This window comes from Trichomycterus rosablanca, chromosome 10 (assembly GCF_030014385.1).
Source record: "Trichomycterus rosablanca isolate fTriRos1 chromosome 10, fTriRos1.hap1, whole genome shotgun sequence".
In the NCBI taxonomy this organism is placed as follows: domain Eukaryota; kingdom Metazoa; phylum Chordata; class Actinopteri; order Siluriformes; family Trichomycteridae; genus Trichomycterus; species Trichomycterus rosablanca.
Window position 1 is genome coordinate 26,473,780 of NC_085997.1, and position 27,952 is coordinate 26,501,731.

A 27,952-nucleotide genomic window follows, 5' to 3' on the forward strand; every position below is an offset into this window, starting at 1 on the left:
AAGTGTCAATATTTTGTGTGACCACCATTATTATCCAGTACTGCCTTAACCCTCCTGGGCATGGAATTCACCAGAGCTGCACAGGTTGCTACTGGAATCCTCTTCCACTCCTCCATGATGACATCACGGAGCTGGTGGATGTTAGACACATTGAACTCCTCCACCTTCCACTTGAGGATGCGCCACAGGTGCTCAATTGGGTTTAGTCCATCACCTTTACCTTCAGCTTCCTCAGCAAGGCAGTTGTCATCTTGGAGGTTGTGTTTGGGGTCGTTATCCTGTTGGAAAACTGCCATGAAGCCCAGTTTTCGAAGGGAGGGGATCATGCTCTGTTTCAGAATGTCACAGTACATGTTGGAATTCATGTTTCCCTCAATGAACTGCAGCTCCCCAGTGCCAGCAACACTCATGCAGCCCAAGACCATGATGCTACCACCACCATGCTTGACTGTAGGCAAGATACAGTTGTCTTGGTACTTCTCACCAGGGCGCCACCACACATGCTGGACACCATCTGAGCCAAACAAGTTTATCTTGGTCTCGTCAGACCACAGGGCATTCCAGTAATCCATGTTCTTGGACTGCTTGTCTTCAGCAAACTGTTTGCGGGCTTTCTTGTGTGTCAGCTTCCTTCTGGGATGACGACCATGCAGACCGAGTTGATGCAGTGTGCGGCGTATGGTCTGAGCACTGACAGGCTGACCTCCCACGTCTTCAACCTCTGCAGCACTGCTGGCAGCACTCATGTGTCTATTTTTTAAAGCCAACCTCTGGATATGACGCCGAACGTGGACTCAACTTCTTTGGTCGACCCTGGCGAAGCCTGTTCCGAGTGGAACCTGTCCTGGAAAACCGCTGTATGACCTTGGCCACCATGCTGTAGCTCAGTTTCAGGGTGTTAGTAATCTTCTTATAGCCCAGGCCATCTTTGTGGAGAGCAACAATTCTATTTCTCACATCCTCAGAGAGTTCTTTGCCATGAGGTGCCATGTTGAATATCCAGTGGCCAGTATGAGAGAATTGTACCCAAAACACCAAATTTAACAGCCCTGCTCCCCATTTACACCTGGGACCTTGACACATGACACCAGGGAGGGACAACGACACATTTGGGCACAATTTGGCCATGTTCACTGTGGGGTGTACTCACTTATGTTGCCAGCTATTTAGACATTAATGGCTGTGTGTTGAGTTATTTTCAGAAGACAGTAAATCTACACTGCTATACAAGCTGTACACTGACTACTCTAAGTTATATCCAAGTTTCATGTCTATAGTGTTGTCCCATGAAAAGATATAATGAAATATTTGCAGAAATGTGAGGGGTGTACTCACTTTTGTGATACACTGTATATATATATATATATATATATATATATATATATATATATATATATATATATATATATATATATATATATATATATATATATATGTATATATATATCTTGGGCCCCAAAAAATTTTTGGGGCCCATGAGCTCCTAGTTACATCACTGTCTAGTACATTATGACTACAACTGTTATTTCAAGTACATGTCATAGTACATATTTCAATTACTGGCACCTCAATAGATGAATATACTAAAATTACACTGTCTTGACATTGCAGGCGCAAAATATTTTGCTGTGTCTCCTTGTTCACCTACTACTACTTTGCAGAAGTCAAATGGGTAAAACTTTACTTCTCACCTATCCTATTTGTTAAGGTTGTATCTTTCTTATGCAAAAAAATGTCATTTATAATTGCTTTTATTGTATCATTCTCATTTTAGCATGTACGTCTTATTCATGTCAGTCCTTTAGGGCAGTGGTCCCCAACCACTATGCCGCACACCGGTCCGTGGGTCATTTATTACCGGGCCGCACAGAAAAAATAATGTAGAGCAGACCTGGGCATTGTACGGCCCGCGGGCCATCCCCAACCGTCCCGCATGAGGTCAGTAGCAGTTAAAAATCAGACGTAAATAAATGTAACAGGATTGTTTTTATTTTAACGGGACTGCTATTTCTTTAAATCTCCGCAAGTTTGGATTTACGTGTGAGACGAGGTTATCCAGCTTCACCGCAAGTCAGCTGTAAAGCTGTTTAATGATCACAATTTAAATCTAGGGTTTATATCACCGTTACAGTACAGAGAACACAGAGAAATACTAGAACATGAGCGATGCAGAGCGAAACATCTGAAGCCTCACTAACTAAACTGCAAACCAACACGGACATTTTATACAGTTTACATCCTATACATCATATATATCATATACCTTTATATTTAAATTCCTGCTGCTATATATCTATATATTCATATACTTTTATTTTTAATTCTGTGCTGCCATTTCATTTCATATACTTTTATATCCTAAATTCTGTGCTATCTTGTATCATTGCTTTCTTCACCTACTTTTTAAATTCCATGCGAGCTAATTGCAACGAAATTTTGTTCTGCGTACATATAATGAATGACAATAAAGTTTGTCTAAGTCTATGTGGCCCCTTGAAAAATGTAATTGCCCACCCCTGAATGAGAGATACATCAGCAATGAAAACGCTGCTTCCATTTCCAACACACAGGTGTTTATCATCTCATATCACCCCCAGGTGGAAGCAGCTTCTCGTAGCAGCGAATAAAGCTTATGTGTGAGAAGTGTAGTTATTCTATTTTAAATCCTTCCACCCCCACCTGTCCGTTAAATTATATTTTATATGAAACCGGTCCGTGGGGCAAAAAAGTTTGGGGACCGCTGTTTTACGGAAACAAATCAGTAAATAATGTATTTTTTATGTGTTCCTTCAGAGTGTGTACTTACATTTGTCACTGTTGGTTTAGCAAACAGTTGCAGATTCAGAGTGTCAATTCTGAAAGAGAAAAGGGACATATTCTGTTTTCAGAAGATGGCAGATAAAGATGGATGCAGGATTGCACAGCAAAACTCTTACTGCAGAATTGAAAAGACTGATGAGCTGGTGTGTATTAAATCAGAAGATGTTAAGCTGACATGTTTCGATGCTAATCTTCAAGATATTTTTATTGCTGGTAGGTACCATTTCACAACCACTTAAACATAAAGTCTATTTAGTTGTAGAATATGAAAAGATATTTCTTATGTAATTTTTTTAATTTAATTTATTTATTGCAAAATGTGTGTATTTTGTGTAATTTGCAGGAAATCAGTGTGCACGTGATCAGGAAAGTAAGTAAAATTTTGTTTTGTTTTCTGGGGGGCATTTTTAGAACTCTATCTAATTAATATTTAATATTGTATGTATTATATTGATTTAATTATCTATGTTTCAGGTTTAGACTGCAGCAAGGAGTTCCCATACACTGGTAAAGCTTACTCACACATTGTTTTTATTGTTTTTTTTATAAAGATGTACATAAGTAAACATTTCATATTTGTCTATTTTTGCTTTAGAAAATGCAGAGAACAGATCCACACCCATGACCACACCGTGTGCAGGTAGGTGTCACCGTAAACATGTTTATTATACGTAGCACCAAGCCACATTTATGTATCAAAACAACATCTCTCTCATTTCTTCTTGCAGGTGCTTTCATTTTGTTTCTGGCATATTTTGTTATTAAACTATGCAGTTAATTACTGCGTGTTTTTTCTTGTTTTTACACACTATGAAACTAAAACTATTAAAACACAGTTAATGACTTACAACTCATCATCTAATAACACTGATGACATGAAGCTGTTGCAGAGGACCCAGCTGTTGGAAACCCCTTAATTCAAATGATCACTGAGAAAATTTTTTGAATTAGTGCCATTATACAGCCATTACATTTGGGTTAAACATACAAACAAAAAAAACTGAAAGGCAACCAGCATGTTGTTTGTGCTCAGATTGAATTTAAATTTAAATTTCAAAGGAGTTGTACAGGTTTTCTGGTGTCTGAACAGCTGAAGTTCAATAAATATAGAACATTTTAGATGTTTAGACATTTTTAGACTTTTTCATGTGGTTTTACATTTATATTTACATTTTCGGCATTGAGCAGACGCTTTTATCCAAAGCAACCTACAGTACTGTGACAGTATACAGTCTAAGCAATTGAGGGTTAAGGGCCTTGCTCAAGGGCCCAACAGTGGCAACCTGGCAGTGATGCGGCTTCAACCAGCGACCTTTTGATTACTAGTCCAGTACCCTAACTGCTAGGCTACAACGTCCTTTTATGTTGTTTGGTATGTGCAACATAGTTATCAACAAGTAATCAACTGTAGAACTACCACAGCAGGTTCATTTTGGGAAAAATAAATGTTAAATTCTCCATGTCAAAAACAAAACCATCCAGACTGTTATTCGTTTGTTAAGTGTGACGTCACGCGTCATTTCCGGGGCCAAACGAACCTAATCGCAAACGCAAACAACTATGGCTAAACCTGTGAACCTTTTTATATATATATTGTAAGATCCATATTGCACTAATTGTAATGATCTATGTTTATTGTCATAAATATTTTCTGTTTGGTTAAAGAATACTTATTTGAGGTGACTTGGTATTTCAGCTATTGATGATTTTTCCTGGTAATCAGTGTATGCTGTTATTCATTAGTCCTCTTCGGTGGAGCCTGCGGGGGCTCGTGAGGACGTGGAGCAAGAGATTTATGATAGAAGTTTTGTTTGTTATACGCCAATTGCGAACATAGTGAGTTTTTATAAGAAACTTGTATTAACGGATAAGTCAATGTAAGAAGAAAGTTAAAATAAATTCTGTTTGTGGAAAACTCGTGTTGCTGTCGTTGGAAATTGGATTTACAAACATTACCCGAGTCATAAATGTCTAGTCCTTCTCAATAGCGGTCTGGACGAGAAAAGGTCTTATTATATACATATATTATATATATATTAGAAACATACATTAAGATACAAATAAGACAAGATGTGCAGTACACTAGTGCACTTCAGGTAATCAGAATATCATGAAAAGTTCATGTCATTAATTCATTTCATGTCGCGGTCATATTTTTAATTCATTACATGAAAACTGACATTTCTAACTCTTTGGTTTTACTTTTAATCAGTATAGCTTATAGCTTATATAGTAAAAATCCAGAAACATCTCACATTATATGAAATAAAAAAAAAAAGCTTGAAACACATGTAATGAATATACAATGACAGTTTATCTTTTTACATTGAATTATGAACAAAAATATTACTTCATGATATCTAATCGCAAGGAAAGAGGTAAAAAGACGGTTGGGTAGTTTTTTTTTCGACTCGGACCTGTTGAAGCAGTATGGCACACAGCACTGTGGCTTATTGAAAATACGAGGGACTCGGCCAACTTGGACCCGGATGTGACGTATCATAAGGTCGACACGTCACCACTTAACAAGCGGATAGGCATACCTGTCAAGTCTCCCGTTTTGGCCGGGAAACTACCGTATTTTACCCCTCTTTCCCGCCGTCTTCCCGTATTAGTATTTTCCCGTAAATTTCCCGTATTATTTTATTGTGGTATCTTCAATCATCACATCCAAATATAATATATTTAAGTGTCTTTATTATTAACCAACAAATCTCAGATAAGCAATAAAGTCATGTGCAAACTCTCAGAACGGTAACTTTCTTCTGACCCTCCTTTAACCGCACCACAACAATAACAAAAGGTAACAGTGCCTCCCACAGGTTCAGCTCCCCATTACAGGTAAGTATTTTTATGTTTCCTTTACACAATACTACGATTATAATTTAAAAAAACATTCCTGTGCCTCTCCAAACTGAAATGTCACTAACCTCGTGAGAGCTGCCACCCAGGCTGCTGCAAGTGGCAGTTCTCACGAGGTTAGTGCGGACAGCGGGAACAAACCTGGAACAGGGAGAGATGGATGGATGCAAGGAGAGAGAGGGCATTCCTGCCAAAAAAGTAAAGACTGCATGTAAATATCTAAATGGGACATCAAATTTACCTTTCTAAAGAGGAGCAGGATGGGGCAGAGTTATGCATTCTGTAAGGTTTGTAACTGTGTTTTCATTTAGGCTGTATTATAAGAATTACATATGTAGGAATGTCCACAGCATTTCAGTGTCAACAAAGGTAGGCCTATCAGATTCTGATCATCTAATTGTAGTTTGTAAGTGGTTCACAGGTGGTTATTTTAGATTTCTTGTAAACCTGTCTTAAAATGTAAGGGATACTGAACCTCGGTTGGGCTGGTGGGACGGCTCGGAGCGCGTGGCGGAAAATTTCCCTTATTTTTAAATCCAAAACTTGACAGGTATGGTTATAGGTCACCACTTTTTGCCAATCTTTAGGAGAAATTGTATCTACCTAGATTAAAACCAAATTAGGTCGTTCACCATCTACTTTACATAATATTATAAAAAGATGCAGGGAATCCACAGAGATTTATATTCATTTAGGGCAAAACCAGAAAATTCTGTTGAATGTGCATGACCTTCAAGCCTTTAAATGGCAGTGGATGAAAAATTGCTGCTGTGATTAATATAGCCACATGGGCTTGGGAACAACTTTGAAAAATCGCTGTCACCTAACACAGTCTTTTGCTGCATCAAGAAAGCAACCTTAAACTCTGTGTGTAAAGATAAAGCAATACACTAATTGTATGCAGAAATGCCGCCGGATCATGTCAGACAGTGGTAACGTACTGTGAGCAAGTTCCAGGAGCAAGTTCACTTTTACATAGCTTAAAAGAAACAAAAGTGTCATTTTGTGAAACAATTCTGTGATAAATGGGCCAGAATTACTTAACAGTGATGCAAAAACTGGTCTCTGGTTATTCTTAGCATTTGCTTGAAGTTGTTGCTGCTAAGCTTGGCACAAACAACCAGTTGTTAAGTTTATGGGGCAATTGCTTTTTGTGATATGGATGTTATATAATCTTTATCCCTCAGTAAATCAAAGTATTATTTAAAACCTGTTTTGTTTTGTGTTTCCTCATGTTCTTCTTGTCTTATATTACAACCCCAAATCAGATGAAGATAAAAATTGGGACAGTATGGAAAATACAAATAAAAATGCAGTCTGAATCCAACATATTTCATGTTTTGTCTGCTCAACTTCATTTCATTTCATTTTTAAAAAATACATCCATTCCTGCATTTCAGGCCTGCAACACATTCCAAAAAAGCTGGGATGGACAATTTAGGGCTAGTAATGAGGTAAAAAAAAACTAAATAATGATGTGATTCCAAACAGGTGATGTCAACAGGTGATTGCAATCATGGTTTGGTACAAAAGCAGTATCCAGTACAGTCTTTGATGAGCAAAGATGGGTGGAGGATCTCCAGTTTATCAACAGACATGTGAAAAAATGATTGAAAAGTTTAAAGGCAATGAACCTCAAAGAAAGATTGGAAGGGATTTGCATATTTCTCCTTATAAAACGGATAGTTCCGGTCCTAAAATCTGATTGGCTGAGCCGCGTTCGAAGCCGTTGTAAAATCCCCGATAAACGCACACCTAGGACCACCTCACATCATTCCATATTAATACACCACTGAATAGAAAAAGTTTATGTTATTTTCGCCCTCATGTTGCCTAGCAACACTGTTAATCGAACTATTTTGCGTCACGGAAGAATGCTTTATTGTAAGTTTATACACAATAAATACATTTATGAATTAAACATTGTTGTATTTATTATATTTTATGTTGACCGCCGTGCTTCGCGTCGTGCCAAAAACGTCATCCCCGTGCTAAAATCACAGTAATGCACGGTCTCTCGTGGCTTATTGCTTTATTCTACAGTCCATAATATCAATAAACGATTCTAGGAATCGGGAGGAATTTCAGTGCGTAAAGGCCAAAATATCTAAACCCAAAATATTTCATGTTTTGTCTGCTCAACTTCATTTCATTTTTTAAAAATACATCCATTTAAAAATTCCAAATGTAGGCCTGCAACACATTCCAAAAAAAGCTGGGATGACCAATTTAGGGCTAGCAATGAGGTGAAAAAACTAAATGATGTGATTTTGCATCACAACATGGGATTTAAAACATGTTTTTGAAATCAGTTTCCATGAGTCTTTAAGTAGCAAAGATAGGCAGAAGATCTCCAGTTTGTCAACAAATGTGTGAGTAAATTGTTGAAATAAAATTGAAAGGGATTTGCATATTTCTATCTCTTTTTTATCAAATTTGCATTTTCCATACTGTCCCAACTTCTGATTGAGGTTGTGTATTGTATGAGGGACTTAAATAGGCAAAAATAGAGCAAATCAAGTGGGAACAGTTACTTGTTCATGGCATGGTGCTTATTTTTCTCTGATCACTTCAGGACTTTCATTTAATCATGGGTTAATATGCTTGTTTTTAGCTTTGTGTCTGTAGAGTAAATGAGATTATGTGGAGCAGCCCTGTAATTATGCCTGTATGTGTCTAATTGACTCACCTCAGCTGTGTTTATTAAAGTATAAAGCAATACATTTTACAGCTGTTAAATGTTCTTTGTTTTGCTGTTGTTTTTTTATAAAAATCCAAATGTGTTACTCAGGTTGTGTTAATATAATGTGGTTAAATATAAGACAAGGTTAAATGTTTACAGTAATACTGTACCTCAGGAAAGTGCGAATGTGTTTTCTTTTCTTGGAAAGCCTCTGCTCACTGGGTGGTCATTAATTTAACACAGGAGGTGACAAGCCTGTCCAGGTGTAACACCCCCCCCCCCCCCCCCCCACTGACAGTTCTCACACGCCTGGTATAACATGACAAGTGCTTGTTGGCCATCCCATTTCAAAAACAAATGGTGCTAAAACAGTCTGACCTTTGTGTGATCTTTTCAGCTATAACAACAGCCACTCTTCTGAGAAGGCTTCTCACAAGACTTTGAGGTATATCTAATACACCGATCAACCATCACATTAAAACCACCTCCTTGTTTCTACATTCACTGTCCATTTTATCAGCTCCACTTACCATATAGGAGCACTTTGTAGTTCTACAATTACTGACTGTAGTCCAGCTGTTTCTCTACATGCTTTGTTAGCCCCCTTTCATGTTGTCCTTCAATGGTCAGGACTCTCCCTGGACCACCATAGAGCAGTTATTATTTGGCTGGTGGGTCATTCTCAGCACTGCAGTGACACTGACATGATGGTGGTGTGTTAGTGTGTGTTGTGCTGGTATGAGTGGATCAGACACAGCAGCGCCTCTGGGGTTTTTAAACACCTCACTGTCCCTGCTGGAGACTGAGAGTAGTCCACCAACCAAAGATATATCCAGACAACAGCGCCCTGTGGGTCAGTAATTGTAGACTAAACTACAAAGTGCTTCTATATGGTAGGTGGAGCTGATAAAATGGACAGTGAGTGTAGAAACAAGGATGTTATGGCTGATTGGTGTATTCAGTCATTCAGTCAAAAAAGCACTGATGTTGGTCAAGAAAGTCTTAAATAATATTCTAGTTAATTCCAGAGTTGTTCAGTGGGGCTGGGGTCAGGGCTCTGTGGAGCTTCTTTAAACTGAGCATTTCGTCATGACTCCATAGACCTTGCTTTGAGCACAGGGGCACCTTAATGCTGGAACAGGAAAAGACCTTCCCTAAACTGTTGCTGCAAAGTTGGAATCATATAATTTTTCTTATATAATTGATTTATTACAAATGTTGCAATTGCTGTAGTGCAAAAGCACATGAAATAGAATTTGAAAACATTAGAAGGGGTGTCCCAATACTTTTGTGTATGATCAACAGTAGCTCCTGGGCGATAAAAACAGTGTAGAGGGGGGAGGGGATGTCCTCCAGGAATCCCAGTACTCGTTGTTGCTGCTTTCCCAAAAGGCACAACAGAAAGCCTAACCTGTTGGCCTTCTAATGTGTTTACACGAAGTTAATGAATGAACCAGTGTTGCAAAGACAGGGTGGGTGTAGAGGACTGTTTGACACAACTGTTCTGTTTTTCCTACTCTCCTTGATTTCTCAATCTCTTTTCCACTGGCGGAGAGACATACCACAGGTCTAGTTAAGAAAAAGCTGCCAAGACACTTAGCTAATAATGCTGGGGGAGGGTAAGTCTTTTTTGCCCATCAATGCGATTTTAGGGGCTTAACTTTTTTTACTCAAATGTAACCTTGCTTTCTGTTCCATGGGCTGGCTTAGTTGAGTAAAAAACAGATTTCACATGTACAGTGGGGCCAAAAAGTATTTAGTCAGCCACTGATTGTGCAAGTTCTCCTACTTAGAAAGATGAGAGAGGTGTGTAATTTTCATCATAGGTACACTTCAACTATGAGAGACAAAATGAGAAAAAAAAATCCAGGAAATCACATTGTAGGATTTTTAAAGAATTTATTTGTAAATTATGGTGGAAAATAAGTATTTGGTCAATAACAAAAGTTCAACTCAATACTTTGTAACATAACCTTTGTTGGCAATGAGGTGAAGCGTTTCCTGTAAGTCTTCACCAGGTTTGCACACACTGTAGCTGGTATTTTGGCCCATTCCTCCATGCAGATCTCCTCTAGAGCAGTGATGTTTTGGGGCTGTCGCTGGGCAACACAGACTCCACAAATTTTCTATGGGGTTGAGGTCTGGAGACTGGCTAGGCCACTCCAGGACCTTGAAATGCTTTTTACGGAGCCACTCCTTCGTTGCCCGAGCGGTGTGTTTGGGATCATTGTCATGCTGGAAGACCCAGCCACGTTCCATCTTCAATGCTCTCACTGATGGAAGGAGGTTTTGGCTTAAAATCTCACGATACATGGCCCCGTTCATTCTTCCCTTAACACAGATCAGTCGTCCTGTCCCCTTGGCAGAAAAACAGCCCCAAAGCATGATGTTTCCACCCCCATGCTTCACAGTAGGTATGGTGTTCTTGGGTTCTTCTTCTTCCTCCAAATACGATGAGTTGAGTTTTTACCAAATAGTTCCATTTTGGTTTCATCTGACCACATGATATTCTCCCAATCCTCTTCTGGATCATCCATATGCTCTCTGGCAAACTTCAGACAGGCCTGGACAAGTACTGGCTTAAGCAGGGGGACACGCCTGGCACTGCAGGATTTGAGTCCCTCTCGGCGTAGTGTGTTACTGATGGTAGCCTTTGTTACTTTGGTCCCAGCTCTCTGCAGGTCATTCATCAGGTCCCTCTGTGTAGTTCTGGCATTTTTGCTCACCGTTCTCATGATCATTTTGACCCCACGGGATGAGATCTTGACCCCAAGGGAGATAATGAATGGTCTTGTATGTCTTCCATTTTCTTACAATTGCTTCCACAGTTGATTTATTCACACCAACCTGCTTGCCTATTGTAGATTCACTCTTCCCAGCCTGGTGCAGGCCTACAATTTTCTTCCTGGTGTCCTTCGACAGCTCTTTAGTCTTGGCCATGGTTGAGTTTGGAGTCTGACTGTTTGAGGCTGTGGACAGGTGTCTTTTATACAGATAACGAGGTCAAACAGGTGCCATTAATACAGGTAACGAGTGGAGGACAGAAAAGCTTCTTAAAGAAGAAGTTACAGGCCTGTGAGAGCCAGAAATCTTGCTTGTTTGTTATTGACCAAATACTTATTTTCCACCATAATTTACAAATAAATTCTTTAAAAATCCTACAATGTGATTTCCTGGATTTTTTTTTCTAATTTTGTCTCTCATAGTTGAAGTGTACCTATGATGAAAATTACACACCTCTCTCATCTTTCTAAGTAGGAGAACTTGCACAATCAGTGGCTGACTAAATACTTTTTGACCCCACTGTATTTGTACATGTTGTATTTCAGAAAACGCAAAGCAGTAAATCCCAAACAACAGCATCACTGGTTAGGAAAGATTAAAAGTAATTCAATGTTAGAGACCTTTAATTGTATTTTAAAAACATATTACTGCCATAGGATTTGTAAAAATCTCCTGCAACCTCAGGTTGTCCCAACTCCAAGGTTAAGTTATCGCTGACTCTGGATTTCAAAACAGAGGCTCAGCATAAATAGGTAATTTTAGCACAGAGCCAAAAGGCTGGCAGCTACTTCATGTGGTCAGATGTAGAAAGAAATGCAATTTAAGCAACAGAGTCTCTTTTTATATCAACTTTATAGTTAATAGTAAGTCTGTTTGTTTGTTTATTAGGTTTATTTAGTATGCTCTTGTATAGAATACATTTTGTTGCGTCCAGTGTAGGGAACACTTGTAGACAATAGGAACCAAATGGGGACACCGTAAGAACCTTTGATTTGTGCATCTATAGTACCTCAACCAATCTGAACAGTTTCTTTCTATTTAAGCTAATGTATCTTCTCTGTTTACATTACATATGTCTTATGAATTTTAGAATTCATGTTTTAATGTGTATTTCAATTTGAAAGCATGTTAGCTAATTTACAGTTAGTTTGCATCTGTACTTGCATCTGCTTTTACCCATAACAAGGTGACTATTTACATATTGTAAAGTAAGTAAAATTTATTTATATAGAACTTTTCACAGATAAGAATCACAAAGTGCTTTACAAAAACATTGCATGACAAAATATACACACTCATCTACATAATAAAACACAACATAAAATAAATTAAACAATAATAATAATAAATAAAAACAAATGTGAATCTTAAATGACTTCATATTGACTGCATAGTGGACTACACAAGTTATAGAGAACAATTAATAATTAGGGAAATCTTTGGTATCTGGTCTGCTCTACATGACTGCAGCAATAAAACAAAAGAAAGTGGTGGAAATGTCAAAGGTCATAGGTCAGAAAGAATCCCAGCACATTTGATGGTTGTTGTCAAATCATGGTTCATTACAGATAGGAAAATGGTTCATTTGGACAAAGTGCTTGTTCAAGTGTGGCTAAAAATAAAAAAAAAGCTACTAGTGTAAACCAGGCTGTGACTGTCATGCCTGGCAATAAACTGTAAAGAAACCGTAAACATGAGGAGAGAGAGAGAGTAGAGGGAGTGTCCTTACTGTCTCGTGTATGAATGTGAGGGAGGAGACAGTGTGGAGGAGTAAAAGCACAGGAGTAGCGCGAGGAATGCAGGGAGAGAGAGTATAGTAACAGAGGGAAACAGTGGTCTGTTGGTGTAACAGAATACAATCATCATGTCAGGCTGTTCTGTAGTTTGGATTGTACCTTTGCTCCTGGGTCTCAGTGCTCCTCTGGCCTGGAGTATTGATTTCAGGCACCATGGATATGAGGAGATGGTGCAAGTTCTGTTCGCCGTGCAGAGCCAATGCCCTTACATCAGCCGCATCTACAGCATCGGACGCAGTGTGGAAGGACGTCATCTGTATGTTCTGGAGTTCAGTGATAACCCAGGCATTCATGAAGCATGTAAGTGTCTTTATGTCTAATTATATTAATGGATTCCTGATGTGTTAAAAACATTAATTACCTATTAAATTATATTAAGTGTAGTTCTCACTCTTTAAAGCCTAGTTGTGTAATTTAATGGCAGTTAAAATTAAAGTTGGAAAGCACCCTGACCATAGTCTGAATTATAAAAAATTTGGTATATTTAGTAAATAAAAACATCTAGAAAATATGAATTTGCAACAAAAACAAGAATCTGTCATTTGTTACTTCTTTTGAATTATTATTTAACAAACAATAGCACAAAGACCAACATATTTAATTTAATTTTATTTGCATTAGCCACTTCATCCTAGTCAGGGCCGCGGCAGGTCTGGTTCCACTTGGAAACACAAAGTACAGGGCAGGAATACCCTGGACAGGGTGCCAATCCAATGCACAGGCTTCAATACTAAGCTTCTAAGCTACTAAGTCAATGACCTGGGTTCAGTTTTATTTGACACACCCAGACATGACTACTGCCAGACTTGGCATCAATGAAATAGAACTTGTGTGGCAATGTGAAGCTGACTAGAAGGTCTCAAAAAGCAGCACATGATGCCACAATCTTGAGAGATTTAAATACAGATACAAAACAAAGTCTTCCAGTCCTGAAAGGGTTACAAAGCCATTGCTAAGGTATTGGGACTCCAGTGAACTACAGTAAGTGCCATTATTCTCAAATGGAGAAAACTTGGAACAGGGTTGAACCTTCCCAGAAGTGGCCAACCAACCAAAATTTTGGCACTGACAAATCATCCAGGAAGTCACATAAGAACCCAGAAAACAAGCTTGAATGAGCACTCATATGAACACAGCACTGTTCACTGTCTTGAGAACAGCTTTTCTGCATTGAGCTGAAGTATGGATTTCTCTTTGCGTAAGAAAAGTTTCTGAAGTACTCTCAAATTTGTGACTATATTTGTTCTATTAACATGACAGGCATCACATTCAAATTACACTCAGATATACAAAATACAATCAACTTGGTCAGCTAACATACACGTTTTCTGTTAGTCAAATAAAGACTTACTGTGGTGAACAATAGAGAATTTTGTTTTTATTGCATTTTACAAAATGTTCATACTTTTTTGGAAACAGGGTTTGTACTATATGCAGTTAACCAAAAATAATAAACAGTGGGTTGAGGGGTAAGGCTCTTGCCTTAAGTTACAGCTTGGCAGACTGGGATTTAAATAATGGCCAAACAATTTAAACATTAACTGAGAGAAGCAACCAGAAGCAGCTTGTTTCTGCTCCTTGTGTATTAGTCAGAATAGGCTTTGGATTTGAGAATCATTTAAACCCTGTGCTCCTATATTACTGTAAAGTAAATCAAAGGTCTTTCAACAGCTAAGGTGCACATGCCATTTGTTACACAGAGATGTGCTAGTTGCAGAAGAATCTGAAGTGTTTTAATTAAACAAGATACCCTCAGTTAAAGCATTTTCACATTACATAATAACACACTAGAAATTATACATATTCAAATGTTTATTAGTTTAAGTATATTTTAGTTTATTAGTTTGAAATATACTTATACCTACTATTTAAAGATACCTATACAATTTTTATATCTAGTATATATTTTATATCTAGTATATCTAGTACTTCTAATGTCACCAGATCACCATGATCAACAATGTGTTTTTTTCACACAAATGTACAAATCTCAGAAAACGTTTTGTGGTCAAAATAGAATAAAATGATTTTAAATAAATGATATTAAATAATATTGTATAAAACATCATTAATATTTTATCCCAAAAAAGAAAGTAAGTGCATGCATAATCCATAAATCCATCTATTCATCTATAAACCCTGTTCATGTTGGAAATGTATGTGAATTCAAATAAAAAAACAGAAAGCAGTAATTACTGTTATTATTACTACTAATATTACTATTATTATTAGTGTGGTTGTTGTTGTTGTTTTTATTGTAGTTGGTACAGTTAATTAAACTCTATTAAATTTAAAACTACAAAGAATCCAATACAATTTCTATGTTACTTTCTGTACTTCTTTTTTTGTTGTTAATTGATGCCTGCAACACATTCTGCAAAAAATGGAAAAGAGGCCATTTAGGACTAGGAAAACTATTATGTTTAAAGTAAACTTTCTAAACAGAGATAGGTTTATTAAAAATGTTTCAGTAAATAATTCAACAATTTATGTTTCAAACAAGAGGTTACAATAATTTTAGCCATACAAGTTTCTATAACACACAATTTAAGTGGAAATTCAGAAAGGACTTCTGTAAAAAATAAAATTGGAACAAGACCTAATATCACTACTGAATTGCTGTACACCATAATCCCTTAAATGGCCCTACATTCAGAACTCTTGTGTTTCTGTGATAGATTTCTGTTATAATAGATAGCTGTTCTTATTCCTATTCCACATAATCTTTTAAATTGTGGTTTGTATCTACAATTACTCTAAAGATTTTACATCTGTGGGGTTGCTTGACAAATAAAACCCCTTGAAAAGTGAGAAGTTTCTTAATCAATTTATCATTTATAATTATCATACAAGCTCCTGCCAGCTGAACATACTAAATTTGTATTTGTAGCCATTTGTAAACTTACATTTTTATATTTCACAGTTTATATTTTACATACACCCAATTGTATGTATATTCAGATAGATAGTTACGTAAATCAAAAGTAATAGTACACACTACAAAGATTTACATACAAACAAGTATCTTTATAATAACAATAACACACTATAACAATCTGAGGGTACATATGGAGGTGTTATTTTGGTTTCGGTTTACATCGTAAGGCTATTCTGTTTCCCTTTCGCTGTAACAAATTTCCCTTTGTGGTATGATAAAAGGCTACCTTATCTTAGGTAAAAGTTTATTAATATTTCTAGTTAATGTTGATTAATATTGAGAACATTTCACATATTATATTTAGTTTTTGTCTGTTGTGTAATTTATTAAAATATGTATGGGAGATTTTTCACTGATCAATGAATAGTTTGTGTTTTTACATTTCTTTTACTTAGGATTCTACAATGATACTTTACACTTTAAAATATACTACACAGCTCATATCTAACCAAAGACGATGCTTTTTGACTGTGCACTTTCAGTTAACAATAGACATGCCAGACTAAAGTTTTGCATGAGGGGATTTTTGCTAAAGTTTTGCTGATGTATGTGCTTCCTCAACTAAAATTAGAGGATGTATGCTGAGGTACAGAGGACAACAACAGGAACCTGTCCATCAGTCCAGGGATATGCCTTCTTTTTTAGCTGATGACTAGTAAAATGCCTCTAAAAATAGAATGTGTATGGAAAGAGGGGAAATATTGAGTGTTACATGTATTTACATGAACTATTCATAATTTTTACATTATTAAGAAGTCTCTTGTAGTAATTCAATCATTTTATGATTAACTTTTTACAAAGAAATGCTTCATTTGCACAAACAAACCACTGCTTCCATCCACTTATGTTCCTTTAGCGGATGTGGCCATGTGCCCTCTTGACTTCCTGTCGGTGCTCATATGAAGTGTGTTTTTCAGTGGAGCCGGAGGGCAAGTACGTGGGGAACATGCATGGGAACGAGGTGCTGGGCCGTGAGCTGCTTCTCCACCTTTCTCAGTTCTTATGTGACGAGTACCAAGCAGGGAATCAGCGGATCACCGAGCTCATACACAACACACGCATTCACATCCTGCCCTCCATGAACCCAGATGGTTATGAAGTAGCGGCCATGCAGGTATTAAACCTTATTATGCATGAAAATAAAAAATGTTGTCTCTTATAGAAGTACATTTACAACATTCTTATTTTTATCTTTAGGCTAATCAGACAGAGTATGCAGACTTTATTCACACAAAAGAATTAAGAAAAAAACTGATTATCTTTAAAACTATATTATTCCAGCTTGACACTTGTATTTTGCTACCTCCTATACAGCATTAAATGGTGGTTGAATTTTAGAATTTTTGGAGGCAATCATCATAGATCTGGCTTGTAACTCACCCTCTCACTATTAGTAAACAGTTTCTTTACCAAGGAAAGTATTTATCACACTGTGATTATAACACTAGCTTGCATTAGCATTTTACCTGTGCACACATTAAATGTGCAAATATATATTGCTAATCTTTAACATAACTGAAGTGGATAGTTGAAGTTAATCTGTGCCATTCAAAAGTAAAAATGAAATTCATGTTGGTATCTATCCAGTAATGAAAATCGAGACAGAAAACATCCTGAAAGACTAAAAATTCCCACTTTAATGTTATCACAACGTGCTAATTATTTCTAAGTTCTCCCCAATTTACATAAGAAGACTTTTTAAATGACACAAATGAGACAAATGTGCTTTCAAATTGCAGGTATTTTTAGTGTGACTTTAGATTTTAGACAACTCTTTTGATCTCAATATGTACTCTTGATGGTTTTGATTGTTAGACAGATTCAAGAGGGGACGTCCCTTAAACTCATTACTATAATAAACAACTTATCACACCCCCATGACCTGCTAGTCAGAAAGTGGAGAACTTCGGTACTTTTCAATTAAACTTCGATAACACTGTATAACAAATCTTCACTGTGCCTGGCCATCATAGAACATGGAGTCAAATAAAGCATGATCTGCCACTCTGTTTATGAAGCCTACATTGCACATTAATACTTACTACAAATGACTCTTTCATAATACCTTATTATATTACATATCATTATTCACCCACCTACCCACCCACCCACCTACCCACCTACCCACCTACCCACCTACCTACCTACCTACCTACCTACCTACCCACCCTATCTACCCTATCTTACCTACCTACCTACCTACCTACCTACCCTATCTTACCTATCTTACCTATCTTACCTATCTTATCTATCTATCTTATCCATCCATCCATCCATCCATCCATCCATCCATCAATCTACAGTGGGGGAAATAAGTATTTGATCCCCTGCTGATTTTTTTTTTTTTAAGTTTACCCCCTTACAAAGACTTGAACAGTCTATAATTTTATGGAAGGTTTATTTTAACAGAGAGAGACAGAATATCAACAAAAAATCCAGAAAAAAAACATTAAATAAAAGTTATAAATTAATTTGTATTTAATTAAGGGAAATAAGTATTTGATCCCCTACCAACCAGCAAGAAATCTGACCCCCACAGACCGGTTATGTGCCCATGAGGCACACAAATTAGTCCTGTCCCTGTATAAAAGACTCCTGTCACAGAATCAGTTTCTTCCGTTCAAATCTCTCGACCACCATGGGCAAGACCAAAGAGCTATCAAAGGACGTCAGGGACAAGATTGTAGACCTGCACAAGGCTGGAATGGGCTACAAGACCATCAGCAAGAAGCTTGTTGAGAAAGAGACCACTGTTGGTGCGATCATTCGAAAATGGAAGAAATACAAGATCACAGTCAATCGCCCTCACTCTGGAGCTCCATGCAAGATCTCACCTCGTGGGGTAAGAATGATTCTGAGAAAACCATTAGTAACACACTTCGCCGTAATGGATTGAGAACCTGCAGTGCCCGCAAAGTCCCTCTGCTCAAGAAGGCTCATGTACAGGCCTGTCTGAAGTTTGCCAATGAACACCTGAATGATTCAAAGAAAGCTTGGGAGAATGTGATATGGTTAGATGAGACCAAAATTGAGCTCTTTGGCATCAACTCCACTCGCCGTGTTTGGAGGCAGAGAAATGCCCGGTGGGGATGGTGTTCTTGGGGTCATATCCAGCATTTCTCTGCTCCCAGCTCCCTTGAGATCATTGACAAGCTCCTCCCGTGTAATTCTGGACTGACCTCATCTTTCTCAGAATCATTCTTACCCCACCAGGTGAGATCTTGCATGGAGCTCCAGAGTGAGGGTGATTGACTGTGATCTTGTATTTCTTCCATTTTCGAATTATCGCACCAACAGTGGTCTCTTTCTCAACAAGCTTCTTGCTGATGGTCTTGTAGCCCATTCCAGCCTTGTGCAGGTCTACAATCTTGTCCCTGACGTCCTTTGATAGCTCTTTGGTCTTGCCCATGGTGGTCGAGAGATTTGAATGGAAGAAACTGATTCTGTGACAGGAGTCTTTTATACAGGGACAGGACTAATTTGTGTGCCTTTTGTGCACATAACCGGTCTGTGGGGGTCAGAATTCTTGCTGGTTGGTAGGGGATCAAATACTTATTTCCCTTAATTAAATACAAATTAATTTATAACTTTTATTTAATGTTTTATTTCTGGATTTTTTTGTGATATTCTGTCTCTCTCTGTTAAAATAAACCTTCCATAAAAATTATAGACTGTTCAAGTCTTTGTAAGGGGGTAAACTTACAAAATCAGCAGGGGATCAAATACTTATTTCCCCCACTGTATCTATCCATCCATCTACGTATATCTGTCTGTCTGTCTGTCCGTCCATCGGTCCATCCATCCATCCATCTATCTCCTACTATCTTGACTAACCACCTAGTTTCTAACCACATTTTACTGCCTGTTGTTCTCTTCATCTTCAACTCATTGTTCATTATGTACAAGATTTGTGTCACGTGTGCATGTGTATTTATCAGTGGAGACAATACCTTGACTTTTCCTCATTTTGGTATTCCAACATTTGTCTGGCTGCTAGGGTCCAGAATTTAATGGTTATCTGGTTGGCCGAGGCAATTCCAGGGAAGTGGACCTGAATCGTAATTTTCCTGACCTGAATGCACTCATGTACTACAATGAGAAGAACAACGGACCGACTCACCACCTGCCACTTCCAGACAACTGGGAGCAACAGGTAAACTGCATAAATTGACAACAGGGATCAAAATTGAGGTTTACTAATGTCACTAATTCCACTTTTTGTACTCAAAAACATAACTATACCAGACCTGTAGGTTTCTTTGGCTTAAAAGGTTCCTGATTTAAAATCACTAGTTTTCTATGTTTACATAGGGCAGTGATAGCTCAGTAGTTAAGGTACTGGACTAGTAGACAGAGGGTTGCCGGTTCGGGCCCTGCCGCCACCGGGTTGCCACTGTTGGGTCCCTGAGCAAGGCCCTTAACCCTCAATTGCTCATTGTCTTCAGCTCATTGTGTAAGTCGCTTTGGATAAAAGCGTCTGCTAAATGCTGAAAATGTAAATGTACATTGTTGATTTCTGTCCTGTCAGTCAACATACTTACTTTTACATCTTACAATTCATAATGGAAATTGAAAAATATGTCAAATCCAATTCAGTACTGATTCTGTTGTGTAGCACCCACTCTATGAGCTGCTTCACAGCACTACTCAGACATATATTATGGTAATAATGAGTTTTGATACAGTGCATTCATCAGTAGACGTCTTTTATAGGCAAGGCAAGTATAGCACATTTAATACACTGTAGTTAATTAAAGTGCTTTACAAATTAGACTATAATAAGGTAATAATGTAAGTTAAAAGTTAAATGATAAAAAAGAATAGAAAACACAAGCATGATTAAAATATGAAAAACACAATAGATTTTATTATAAAATATATTTTAAAAAATGCGATTACAGAATAAAAAGTGAGCAGTATTTTAAACTAAGCTGTAAGCCTGCTTAAATAGGATTTAAAAGTGTCTAAACTCAGGACCCTCATGTTCCCTGTCAACTGGTTCCATTTAAAAGCAGCATATTATCTCCATGTTTAGTCTTTTCCTTAGGCAGGATTAATCGACTAGTTTCTAGTGATGTGAGATTTCCAATTGGCTCATACCTCTGTAGCATATCTGTTATTTATACAGTGTATCACAAAAGTGAGTACACCCCTCACATTTCTGCAGATATTTAAGTATATCTTTTCATGGGACAACACTGACAAAATGACACTTTGACACAATGAAAAGTAGTCTGTGTGCAGCTTATATAACAGTGTAAATTTATTCTTCCCTCAAAATAACTCAATATACAGCCATTAATGTCTAAACCACCGGCAACAAAAGTGAGTACACCCCTAAGAGACTACACCCCTAAATGTCCAAATTGAGCACTGCTTGTCATTTTCCCTCCAAAATGTCATGTGATTTGTTAGTGTTACTAGGTCTCAGGTGTGCATAGGGAGCAGGTGTGTTCAATTTAGTAGTACAGCTCTCACACTCTCTCATACTGGTCACTGAAAGTTCCAACAAGGCACCTCATGGCAAAGAACTCTCTGAGGATCTTAAAAGACGAATTGTTGCACTACATGAAGATGGCCAAGGCTACAAGAAGATTGCCAACACCCTGAAACTGAGCTGCAGCACAGTGGCCAAGATCATCCAGCGTTTTAAAAGAGCAGGGTCCACTCAGAACAGACCTCGCGTTGGTCGTCCAAAGAAGCTGAGTGCACGTGCTCAGCGTCACATCCAACTGCTGTCTTTAAAAGATAGGCGCAGGAGTGCTGTCAGCATTGCTGCAGAGATTGAAAAGGTGGGGGGTCAGCCTGTCAGTGCTCAGACCATACGCCGCACACTACATCAAATTGGTCTGCATGGCTGTCACCCCAGAAGGAAGCCTCTTCTGAAGTCTCTACACAAGAAAGCCCGCAAACAGTTTGCTGAAGACATGTCAACAAAGGACACGGATTACTGGAACCATGTCCTATGGTCTGATGAGACCAAGATTAATTTGTTTGGTTCAGATGGTCTCAAGCATGTGTGGCGGCAATCAGGTGAGGAGTACAAAGATAAGTGTGTCATGCCTACAGTCAAGCATGGTGGTGGGAATGCCATGGTCTGGGGCTGCATGAGTGCAGCCGGTGTTGGGGAGTTACATTTCATTGAGGGACACATGAACTCCAATATGTACTGTGAAATACTGAAGCAGAGCATGATCCCCTCCCTCTGGAAACTGGGTCGCAGGGCAGTGTTCCAGCATGATAATGACCCCAAACACACCTCTAAGACGACCACTGCTTTATTGAAGAGGCTGAGGGTAAAGGTGATGGACTGGCCAAGCATGTCTCCAGACCTAAACCCAATAGAACATCTTTGGGGCATCCTCAAGCGGAAGGTGGAGGAGCGCAAAGTCTCGAATATCCGCCAGCTCCGTGATGTCGTCATGGAGGAGTGGAAAAGCATTCCAGTGGCAACCTGTGAAGCTCTGGTAAACTCCATGCCCAGGAGAGTTAAGGCAGTTCTGGGAAATAATGGTGGCCACACAAAATATTGACACTTCAGGAACTTTCACTAAGGGGTGTACTCACTTTTGTTGCCGGAGGTTTAGACATTAATGGCTGTATATTGAATTATTTTGAGGGAAGAATAAATTTACACTGTTATATAAGCTGCACACAGACTACTTTTCATTGTGTCAAAGTGTCATTTTGTCAGTGTTGTCCCATGAAAAGATATACTTAAATATCTGCAGAAATGTGAGGGGTGTACTCACTTTTGTGATACACTGTATAAACACCGATCAGCCATAACATTAACCTCCTTGTTTCTACACTCACTGTCTGTTTTATCAGCTCCACTTACCATATAGAAGCACTTTGTAGTTCTACAATTACTGGCTGTAGTCCATCTATTTCTCTACATACCTTTTTAACCTGCTTTCACCCTGTTCTTCAATCATCAGGACCCCCACAGAGCAGATATTATTTGGGTGGTGGGTCATTCTCAGCACTGCAGTGACAATGACATGGTGTGTATAGTGTGTATTGTGCTGGTATGAGTAGATCACACACAGCAATGCTGATGGAGTTTTAAAATGCTGTGTCCACTCACTGTCCACTCTATTAGACACTCCTACTTAGTTGAACCACCTTGTAGATGTGAAGTCAGAGATTATTGCTCATCTATTGCTGCTGTTTAAGTTGGTCATCTTTGAGACATTCATCAGTGGTCACAGGACGCTGCCCACGGGGCGCTGTTGGCTGGATATATTTTTGGTTGGTGGACTATTCTCAATCCAGCAGTGACAGTGAGGTGTTTAAAAACTCCAGCAGCACTTCTGTGTCTTATCCACTCATACCAGCACAACACTCACTAACACCAGAGATTTATAGACCAGTAACAGTACCTTACAGTTTACTCTTTAACATACTGGTATCGTGTAAGGATCTAAAAATGGATGTGATGAGAACTGTTAATTAAACTTAAGTCTTTTTTAGGAGTCCAGTTAAGAGACCATTACAGTAATCAGTCTTGCTGGAAATAAAGGTGTGGTTAAGTTTCTCCAGGTTTGCTTTAGTCAAAAAATGTGTTATCTTACTGATGTTCTTAGGGAGATGAATTGTTGATATAGTAACTGCTTTAACAGGACTACTAAAACTGAAATCTGAGTATGTGTAACATGGGGTCTAAGGCTGAGACAAAGGGGGTGGACACACATGCAGAGATGCATGAACTAAACCAAGATCTATTATACAAGACAAAACAGAACAAACAAGGCGAAACTAGAACAAAACAAAGTTAAACAAAACTAAACACAGCTAAACAAAAGGCTAACTAACTAGAACTAGGAACAGGACTAGGAACAGGACTAAACAAGAGCTAGGAACAGGACTAAGCTAGAGCTAGGAACAGGACTAAACAAGAGCTAGGAACAGGACTAAACAAGAGCTAGGAACAGGACTAATCTAGAGCTAGGAACATGACTAATCTAGAGCTAGGAACATGACTAATCTAGAGCTAGGAACATGACTAATCTAGAGCTAGGAACATGACTAATCTAGAGCTAGGAACAGGACTAATCTAGAGCTAGGAACATGACTACTCTAGAGCTAGGAACAGGACTAATCTAGAGCTAGGAACAGGACTAATCTAGAGCTAGGAACATGACTAATCTAGAACTAGGAACATGGCTAAACAAGAGCTAGGAACATGGCAGAGCAAGAGCAAGAGCAAGAGCAAGAGCAAGAGCAAGAGCAAGAGCAAGAGCAAGAGCAAGAGCAAGAAACATGACTTAACATGCGCTTGCCGAGCATAACCAAGCCAAACAGAGTCAAAGTCCAACAGAGTCATGAACCGGGACAAACCAAAATAGTCTGTGGAGACGCTGCCTCCTTTTATCAGGAGCAGCTGGAGCTAATTAGTTCAAATGAACCAATTGTGAGAGAGGGCGTGGCAGGAGACTCAGTGTGCTCATGGAGAGGGGGGCGTGGCACTTCAGGAGCACCAGAGCACACAGAGGCTTTCAGTGTTACAGTATGCCAAGGTTACGAGCTGTTTTTTATTTTATTTGCAGGCTCTTGAATCCAGGGGTAATGCGAGAGTGTCTGCAGTTCAATTGTTTTTTTAGCTTTTGTTTTTGATGACTCAGTGGGCAAATAGTAGGAGTAACTTGTCGGGGGACTACGTGGCTGGTTGATTCAAACCCATTTGCTCTTTTGTTTTCTCTTGAGTCTTTTCTGTACTTTCCAAGTTTTTGAGGTTTCTCATCTGAGTTCCATGATTGGTAAGGTTTTAGTAAACATGCTTTCTATTTTTCTTAGTGCAAAGTTGTTTGTACAACCCCAAATCAGAAAAAGTTGGGACAGCATGGAAAATGCAAATAATAAAAAAAACACAAGAGTTTCTTACATTTACTTTGACTTTTATTTCATTGCAGACAGGATGAACCTGAGATATTTCATGTTTTGTCTGCTCAACTTCATTTCATTTATTAATAAACATCCATTCCTGCATTTTAGGCCTGCAACACATTAAAAAAAAAGTTGGGACAGAAAAGCATTTACCACTTTGTAATGGTGCCATTCTTTTTTACCACACTTAAAAGACGTTTTGGCACCGAGGAGACCAAGCAATTTAGTGTTTTAGGTTTAATTTTGTCCCATTCTTCCTGCAAACATGTCTTAAGATGTGCAACAGTAGCATTTTTTTATTTCAAAATTCTCCACACATTCTCTTTTGGGGACAGGTCAGGACTGCAAGCAGGCCAGTCCAGTACCCGTACCCTCTTTTTCCGCAGCCATGCCTTTGTAATGTGTGCAGCATGTGGTTTTGCATTGTCTTGTTGAAAAATGCATAAACGTCCCTGGAAAAGATGACGTCTTGAAGGCAGCATGTTGCTCTAAGGTCTCAATGTACCTTTCTGCATTAATGCTGCAATCACAGAAGTGTAAATTACCTTTGCCAAGGGCACTGACACAGCCCCATACCATGACAGACCCTGGCTTTTGGACTTGTTGCTGATAACAGTCTGAATGGTCCTTTTCGTCTTTGCATTTTTTTTATTTGCATTTTTCATACTGTCCATAATTTTTCTGATTTGTATTAGTCACCCATATGCCGCTGGATAGCTGAAATATTCTATTAAGAATCTAAAAACTAACAGAAACAAACTGCTTATTGGAATTATTTCTTGTGCAGTTATCTTGTTTTTATATCTGTATTAGTCTTACAAGGTTACAAGAACAAACAGAACAGTCATTATATTTAGCTCATTATTACAGTAAATACACCGTAGGACAGAAAATATTGTTTTTTCTTAGTATAAGCTCTCCATCAGGCTATAGATAAGCATCTAAGGTCCCAGCACTGGTCTTTTTTGTTATTAGAAATAGCCAAATGTGAGGGTTCCCCCTTTTAAACTCCTGAATAATGAAAAGTTCAAACAAGCTTTACAAAAATTTACATTTTGAGTGACACATTTTAATTCTGTTCCAGACTTTATAAACCTTTGCTAATGTGAAGGAGGGTCTGAATCTCCACTGACAGTTCACAAAGAAACCTTGATCAAAAAATTATAAATATTAGCACTCTCCAAACAGAGCTAGAACTGGGTCAACATTCAAACCCCATTCTCAAAGGACAAACCCCTGTGCCAAACTGATTGCTTACCCAAAGCAATAACTGCAGCCAAGGTTTTTATTTTCTTTGTGGGATGATAGATGTCCAGATAAAGTGTCTGAGAGAATGTTCCATTGACGTAGTTCATGCTGAAGTGCTATATGGCAAGTAAGTGGTATCTTGGTCCCTCAGTCTACATTACTGTATGTATTTTACTTTGTTTTTTTCCAGGTTGAACCAGAAACTCTTGCAGTTATTAAGTGGATGCAAAACTACAATTTTGTTTTATCCGCAAACCTGCACGGAGGAGCGGTGGTGGCCAATTACCCCTTTGACAAATCCGGAGAGCCCCGTATACGAGGCAAGTCTTCATACACTGCCACTCCAGATGACAAGATCTTCAAAAAGGTAAACAGTTATTAAAATACAAAGTTAAAATGTTAATATGTTTAATGTGAATGTTATATATTGTATGTTAATGATTCAATAAATACATTTATTAAGTCTGTGTGTGCATTTGTGTTGGTGTAGTTGGCAAAGACTTACTCCTACGCTCACAGTTGGATGCACAAAGGTTGGAACTGTGGAGACTACTTTGAGGATGGTATTACCAATGGAGCAAACTGGTACTCCTTATCCAAAGGTTAGTGCACAAACTAAAAATGAGCAACTGAAAAACAATGATATAAAAAAATACTCATACATCATGGAGTCTTGTATTAATGGGAAGCTTAGTGGGTAGAACTTTGGTCAATCAATTGGAAGGTTGCCGATTTAAATCCAGGCTCTGCTATGAAGCCACTGTTGGGCTCTTGAGCAAGGCCCTCAAGCCTATCTGTTCCAGGGGTGCCATACAATGGCTGACCCTGCACTCTGACCTTAGCTTCCAAACATGCTGGGATATGTGGAAAAAGATTTTCACTGTAGTGTATATGTATAATGACAAAGACATTCATCTTGTAATATATTTAAATCAGCCATATTTTTGCACAGTTTGGATGTAATATAAAAACATAGTTCCCCCAAACACCAATATAGATGCGGGTGATTTTAACAGTAATTGAGCATGAGGATCCAACCCAACTCCACAGGACTCATGTGTCAGTGCTGCAAACACTATACCAGCTGCAGCACCAGACCTCTCATCGACACTCTGTGCTTTCTGTACAATTGATAACTACTATAGATATTTAACAGGACACTGTTCCAGTGAGGGGCACAGGGCCTGGGTTTGGTTCTCTGTTGATCTGTAAGGCGTTTTGTATATGTATATTTACAACATGCCTAGATACAACTCCTCTGGCCCCAGTGGGTAAGGTTAGTAATTAGAATGTTGGCTATCAGATCATTGAATATAGCATTCATTGTGTTGTATTTAACACAAATAGGCCAAAAATTAAATGGATTAAATGGAAAGCAGCAAATTTAAAATGAAATACAATATTTATTTTGAATTTTAATGCATTTAAATATTTATGAATATATAATTCATCATTTTACGTGTTAAAAATACTAGAGTTCATATCACAATCCATGAAAGGTAAAAATACGGTAAAGATAAGGTAAAGATACTCTTCATTTTTTATTATCGTATCATTACTATAATCACTTGAAGGGTGCTTGGTTGGCATAGCGGTTAATTACACTAGCTCACTACAGAAATCTGGGATTTGAATCTCAGCAGTGCTGTTGTTTGATCGGGCATCTACACAGACACGATTGGCTTTGTCTGAGGCAAAGAGGATGGCTAAACAGCCTAGCCATTGGGAGTCCTGGTCCTAATCCTGGATAAAAATAAGGAGGGTTGCGTCAGGAAAGGCATTTGGTGTAAAAACTGTGCCAAGTCATGTATGTAGACCAGAATGACCTGCTGTGGCGACCCCTGAATACGGGAGCAGCTAAATTACAACTTTAATGATTTCACCTGTTTTAGATGGATGGATGGATGGATGGGTGGATGGATGGTTGGGTGG

At 38.3% G+C, this 27,952-nt stretch overlaps 1 protein-coding gene across 2 annotated transcripts in view; it reads left to right on the forward strand.

The window, feature by feature from the left end:
- The first annotated feature begins 9,956 nt into the window (after positions 1-9,956).
- The window catches only part of cpn1 (carboxypeptidase N, polypeptide 1), a 23,850-nt gene continuing 5,854 nt past the window's right edge, over positions 9,957-27,952 (forward strand). The window contains exons 1-6 of one of the 2 annotated variants that reach the window (XM_063003039.1): positions 9,957-9,984; positions 13,033-13,245; positions 16,801-16,997; positions 19,881-20,036; positions 26,211-26,387; positions 26,511-26,622. In XM_063003039.1, coding sequence (XP_062859109.1) covers positions 9,972-9,984; positions 13,033-13,245; positions 16,801-16,997; positions 19,881-20,036; positions 26,211-26,387; positions 26,511-26,622 — 868 coding nt within the window. In that variant the 5' untranslated portion in view covers positions 9,957-9,971. Of the gene's footprint in view, positions 9,985-12,332; positions 13,246-16,800; positions 16,998-19,880; positions 20,037-26,210; positions 26,388-26,510; positions 26,623-27,952 lie in introns of those variants that run through there. The other variant, XM_063003038.1, reaches the window with a different exon arrangement.